Source organism: Microtus ochrogaster, chromosome 2 (assembly GCF_000317375.1).
Source record: "Microtus ochrogaster isolate Prairie Vole_2 chromosome 2, MicOch1.0, whole genome shotgun sequence".
NCBI classification, from domain to species: domain Eukaryota; kingdom Metazoa; phylum Chordata; class Mammalia; order Rodentia; family Cricetidae; genus Microtus; species Microtus ochrogaster.
The window spans coordinates 27,165,707-27,172,258 of record NC_022010.1 but is presented as its reverse complement, the minus strand read 5'-3'; the positions used below and the strand labels follow the sequence as shown (position 1 = coordinate 27,172,258).

The following is a 6,552-nucleotide window of genomic DNA, read 5'->3' as shown; positions in this document are numbered from 1 at the left end:
AAAAAATAAGGCAGAGAGAGATTGAGAAAGACACCCAACATTCACTAGCCTCCAAAAGCATGTACGCATGTGTGCATACACCCACAGTGATGGAGCTGGTGAAGCGCCTGAGGGGCAGACCCAATATAATGCCATTTGGGGGGTGCGGTTTAGAACAACACCCACTCATCCTGCACGGCCAGCCAATGCATCCTGGGATGTTTTAGGTGCTTCAGGACGTGGGCGGATAACTTCTTGGAGCAAGCAACTAGAAAGGATGATAACGGGCACTCCGCCATTATCACAGAACTCAAACTTCAAGATTTGGGCACAAGCACCTGCTTCTCTTCCAGGAGATGATACGGGAAGTTGACAGATGGACTTTCAGGATAAATCCTGGAATGAATTGTCCTCAGAAACCTCTTCAGGAAGTGAGGTCACTGGCCATTTCAGAGACAGAACTATTTTCATTAGGAGTTAACTGTAGGTCCCCCAAAGTACACGAGATTCCTCAGGGCTAAGGAGAAGGCGCTAGATAGATGGGGGAAAGGGGGTTGAAGGTTGATCTTCCATTCTTTCCAGAGACCTATGCTGGGTGTTTCCCTCGGTACTCATGGGTGGTCAGTCCTGGACTCTGAAGGGTGTCTTGGCTTTTACCATTCTTTCTGTCTCCCTATCTCTCCATCTGTCTAGGTCTCTGTTTCTGGTTCTCTCTGTCCTGGTTTGAATGAGAACTATACTACACAGGTTCATATGTTTGAACACTTGGTCCTTAGCTGGTACCACTATTTGAGAAGCTAACAGAACCTTTAGAAGGCAGAACCTTCTTCATGAAGGAAGTACCTCACCAGGGGGTGGGGGTGGGGCAGAATTGGGGGGTTTGATAACCTGATCCACTTCCTTTTCTCTCTCTGTGCTTCCTAAGTATGATTTCAATGTGACCAGTCAGCTTCTTACCTGTCTTAGTTAGGGTTTCTATTGCTGTGAAGAGACGCCATGAACACGGCAACTCTTATAAAGGAAAACCTTTAATTACATTTTCAGAGGTTTAGTCCATTGTCATCATGGCGACATGCAGGCAGACATGGTGCTGGAGAAGGAGCTGAGAGTCCTACATCTTGATCCCCAGGCAACAGGAAGTGGTTTGAGTCACTGACTGTGGCTTGACCATAGATGAGACTTCAAAGTCCACTTCCACAGTGACACACTTCTTCCAACAAGGTCATACCCACCCCAGCAAAGCCACACTTCCCAATAATGCCCCTCCCTATGAGATTGTGGGGGCAATGACATTCAAACTGCCAAATTGCTCCTGTCAGCAGACCTTCCCTGCCATGCTGGGCGGTGCCCTTGGGAACTGTAACCCAAAACAAACCCTCTGTTCTCAAGTTATTATTATTATTATTATTTGGTTTTTCGAGACAGGGTTTCTTTGTGGATTTGGAGCCTGTCCTGGAACTAGCTCTTGTAGACCAGACTGGTCTCGAACTCACAGAGATCCGCCTGCCTCTGCCTCCCAAGTGCTGGGATTAAAGGCATGTGCCACCATCACCCGGCTCCTCTAAGTTATTTTGTCAGGGTATTTTACTGAAGCAACAAAAAAGAAAGAAACAGAGAGCAGGCGCATGTATATGCATGCAAGTATGGCTGTCAGAAAACAGGCCTGGGTGGTACTCCTCAGGTTCTGTCTGCCCTGTCTGGTTTTTGCTTGTTTGTTTTGTTCTGTTTTTGAGACAGGGTGTCGCTATTATGTAGCTGACTGTTCTGGAGCTTGCTCTGTAGACTAGGCTGGCCTTGAACTCACAGACATTCACTTGCCTCTGCCTCCTGAGTGGCAGAACTAAAGGTGTGTACCACCATGACTGACCCACCTTGTGTTTTTTTTTAATTGGCTAATTTATTTATTCTCTCTGTGTGCATATGTCCTTTTCACGAGAGAGAGAGAGAGAGAGAGAGAGAGAGAGAGAGAGAGAGAGAGAGAGAGAGAGAGTTCAAGCATGCATGCTGTGGTTGGCATAAGACAACCCTTGAGAATTGTTCTCTCTGCTACCTTGTGGGGGACTCAGGGGTTGAACTCAGATTGTCAGGCCCATATGCATGCGTCTCTACTCTGAGAGCAATCTCATTGACCTGGCCTTGTTCTTTGAGGCAGGACCTCTCACCAAACCAGAACTTCACCAAGTAGATTACTAGCTGGCTCATGAACCCCAGGGATCCTCCCATTTCTATTACCCCAGTGCTGGGGTTACCGGCATATGTCACCATGCCCCTCTTACATTGTTTGAATGGTGTATGTTTGGGTTGTTTTCCTGTTTGGATGTGGATGCACTGTACGCACACAGTGCCTTCTCTGCCTATGGAGGTCAGAAGAGGGTGGTGATCCCCTTGAACTGGAGTTAAAGTGATTGTTATCTACCATGTGGGTGCTGGGAATCGAACTCAGGTCCTCTGGATGAGCTCTTAACTGTACTCTTAATTGCTAAGCCATCTCCCCAGCCCATGTCCAGCTTTTTAAATTTGGGTTCTTGAGGTCGAACCCAGATCTTCATGCTCGTATGGCAAAAACTGTGCTTACTGACTGAGCCGTCTCCCCAGGACTGTGCTTGGAGCAGGCAGCAAGAGGGGAATTGTGAGGGCATGGCTTCTGTCTGGAGGATTTTGCTGTCCTGGGCTTCCTGGCTTGGTGCTTCTGTGACATCTAAGGTCACCTGAGCTGCAGGAGCAATTGTTCCATATGGGGAACTGCCTTTTCTGAGGCCACGCTCGTGAGGAACCATGGGAAAACTCCAAGTTATTAAATGGATTGAGCTCTCAAGCCTGATGCCCGTGAGCTTGGACAGCCTTGCCAGAGAGCACCAAGCTATTTTATGGCCAGGCCTGCGGCTCCATTATATTAACAGCCCTCTTCTGGTGGCCACCCTGCCTGGAGGAGCCTGATGGGGAAGGATTTTGCCTAAGGGAGCCAACAGGAAATCTTTGGAACTCTGTCCTACCACTCACAGCTCTCGTGGTGCTAGCTCTCCCTTGGCAACTAAAACCATATTTGAAAATAAAATGTCACTTTTAAAAAATGTCTACTGTCAGCACATGGAAAATTTGTTTTTCCTGTTGAACTTCACGAGACGACTAGAGGCGACGCAGAGAGTCTAGATGCATGCCTCGTGCGTGGGGCGTGGGTGTCAGCCCACGGGAAGCAGTGAGTCACAGGGGCATATGAGAGACTGGTGTGACTCTGTGCAGGTGGGGACCGCGTGTGCAGTGGCGTCAGCTATGGCTGTGCGGTGTGGGGGTATAAGGGTACCTGACACGGGAAAGTCCGGTCTGAGGTGGCATGGACATGACTTGGGGTTCATTCCTAGTGCTGTTGTACGAGCGTGTGTGAAGCAAAGCACTGTTCTCCAAGTGTGTGTGCAGAAATGGAGGCCGTTGGACGTATCTGGGCACATGTGGGCATCTGAATTCCATCACGTCTGTGTGTGTGTCTAAAGAGCCGTGCCGGTGTGTGCTGTGACCATGTGTCTGAGATTCAGGGTTGTTGTGTGTGCCTCTGGTGGGACACTATTCCTAGGGAGACAAGTGTGAAGGTCTCTTCACTCCAGATGGGAGCCGATGACAGACCAAAGCAACCAAGCCACCTGAGTCCAACCTAGTGAGCCAGTGAATATATTGCTTACGGGAGCGTGGGTGACTCCCACAGTTGCATCAGTGAAAGCCAGCCTAGCATGGGTGATGACTCAGGAAAGTTGGGACCCAAAACTCACTGCACAACTTGCGGACAGCTCAACAGGTTAGATAGCCCCCTCTCCTCCGCGCTTCTAACTGCTTAAGTAATTTGGAGAGGAAGAGGGAGGTGTATTCTTCCTGTTTTTGTGATGAAACACTCTGATCAAAACTTAAGGAAGCAAAGCGTTTATCCTGGCTTATACTTCCAGATTGCAGTTCATTATTAAATGAAACCAGGGCAATAATTAAAGCAGGAATGAGAAGCAAAAGCCATGGAGGGATGCTGGGTGCTGATCACCCCAGTTTAACTAACTTTCATAGCCCAGGACCACCAACCTAGGGAATGGTGCTGCCCATGGTGGGCTTGGTCCTTCTGAAATTAACAGTCAAGATTATCTCCTAAACACATGTCCACAGGCCAACCTCACCTTGGCAACCCCAACTAAAATTTCCTTCTTGGGTGACCCCAGGCTGTGTGAGGTTGAAAGTTAAAGCTAACTGGGATTGAACGGCCTTGTGAGCCTGCTAAGTTTCAGAGACTTCTTAAGACTTGCAGGTTGTTTACTTCCTGAGTCATAAGGAGCTTTTCTCCAGGAACTTGAGTATTTCATCCCAGAGGAAATTGTTATGGCTTGTCTGTGAAGTTTGTCTCCAAAAGCTTATGTGTTCAAGGCTTCATTCCTAGGCAGCAGTGTTCAGAGGTGAATTTTTTTTTTGGAGATGATCAAATTCTGAAGGCTTTCATTTCCTGAATGTATTAACCCAGCGATAGTGTCATAACCTGGTGACATTATTGGGGAGCAGTGTGCCTTTAAAGGGGTGGCGATTAGCTGAAGTAATACATCACTAGGGATTGGTTTCTGAAGGATATGCCATATCTCCGGCCATTTCCTACTTTTCTCCCTGCTTCCTGTCCACCATGGGGTAGGCAGCTTTGCTCTGTCACCACCAGCCATTACAACAGGGCCAGAAGCAACAAACTGAGCACCACAGACGGATGCCACTGAAGCTATGAGCTAGAATAAACCGTTCCTGCTTAAGTGGGTTTTCCTGAGCAATTACCAATGGTGGAGCACATGACAAACGCAATGTCTATACACCAGTGCTGGTGTGTGTGTGTGTGTGTGTGTGTGTGTGTGTGTGTGTGTGTGTGACCACTCACACCTTGTTTAGTAATCTAAACCTGCGAAGCTTCTTCCCAGAAAGGGCTTCCTGTAGACCCATCCTTAGGGACATTGCAGCCCAACCACTTAGTTATATCTCCAGCTCTTTCTTTGTCTAGAAATTATTGTTTTTTATTATTGTATATGTGCATGATGTCCCTGGATGCACGCATGGTATGTGTGTGTGGGTGCCTGCGAGCCATGGAGCACAGGCAGGGGTCAAAGGACAACTTGGTGGAGGCAGCTCTTTCCCTGCACTGTGAACTCTAAGGCTTGAACTCAAGTTGCAGAGTCAGCGCCTTTATCTGCGGAATCATCTCATTGCCCCCTTGTTTTATGTTTCAGTTCAAAACAGGGTCTCACTCTGTCGCTCCAGCTGGCCTTGAACTTACTGCTTACAGCCTCCCAGGTAGCCGGGATTTTGACTATACTCCATTGAGCCTGGCAATAATTTCGCTTTGACTGAGGAAGGCAAGGCTGGTAGGGATGGGATCCGGGGTCTGATGCATGTGGTGCTAGTGTCTGCCACTGAGCTCCACCCCTAATACCAGGGCTACATGTGAAGTGCTGGGCTTTTTTTATAAGTAGCCCTCAAGTAGGTATCTGCTATTGTTCATTTCATGTTGCTTAGGCAAAGCCTGAGGGTGTGAATGGAAAAGTACCTAGAAAGATTAAAGTTGCCTCCAGAGGCACAGATCTGTTTGTTATGTAATGCTCTCTGGTGACATTGAGTCTGTATTAATAACTAAACATCTGTCAGTACTATAATTACATTTCTTGGGCCACAGTTGTATCTCCCATTGTCCTGAGTAAACGTGGAAGGGCAGGTGTGAATTATTTAGGCAACCGACTTTGAGTAAATAACCGCTCGGCGCTATTTCCGGCAGTAAGTTTCTGTCAACTCCTTGCAGAGTCTCAATGTCTTCGCTGATGTTCCTTTGATGTGCCCCCAAATCTCTGACCACGTCACTCTGGACCCCTGATGCGGCTGCCCGAGCAACCTGGAGATGGGAAGGCTGAGAATGAGACAAAGGGGGACCAAGAAAGCCCCGAAGGGGGAGAGGAGCCACGGAGAAGCCCAGCCCCTGACTTCCCCACCTGGCAAGTCTTCCCCCAACCCCAAATCCCTGGACCTAGTTTGCTTTGCAACTCCCAGGTAGGGGAGTGGGGTGGGGTCTGAGAGCTGTGATGCCTGGGGGGGGAATCTATGAGAAGTCCACGGGGCGGGGGCTTCCTAAAGGATGAGCTTTCCAACAGGAGACAGTTTACGTGGATGCTGGAGGTGGTGGGTTTCCATGGACTCCATTCGAGATTCACGCTCAAGGCAAGAGGGTGTGGTTGCAAACTCAATGTCAATACTGGGCTTGAGAGGGTGTGAGCTGTCACGAAACAGGTGTAACTTGCAGAATGCAGAGCAAGTGACAGCATGGAAAAATGACCTTTACATAGATCATTTTAATTAATTTTCAAAAAACATTCCCACGAGGATCTTTTAAATCACAAGGGTGTGTGTGTGTGTGTGTGTGTGTGTGTGTGTGTGTGTGAGAAGAGTACTGGAGATTGAACCTAAGACCTTGGACCTTGTAGGTATTAGACTAGTGATGTGCAGATCCTCATAAGGGGATTTGAGGCAAGTGCTCTACCACCGAGCCACACCCCAGCCCCTCACTGGGGGATTCTAGGCAGG

The 6,552-nt window shown here is 48.4% G+C and overlaps 1 protein-coding gene across 2 annotated transcripts in view; it reads left to right on the top strand.

Annotated features, from left to right (window-relative positions):
• The window catches only part of Caln1 (calneuron 1), a 463,165-nt gene that overhangs the window by 29,069 nt on the left and 427,544 nt on the right, over nt 1-6,552 (top strand). The window contains exon 2 of one of the 2 annotated variants that reach the window (XM_026787846.1): nt 5,777-5,966. In XM_026787846.1, coding sequence (XP_026643647.1) covers nt 5,848-5,966 — 119 coding nt within the window. In that variant the 5' untranslated portion in view covers nt 5,777-5,847. Of the gene's footprint in view, nt 1-5,776; nt 5,967-6,002; nt 6,022-6,552 lie in introns of those variants that run through there. The other variant, XM_026787849.1, reaches the window with a different exon arrangement.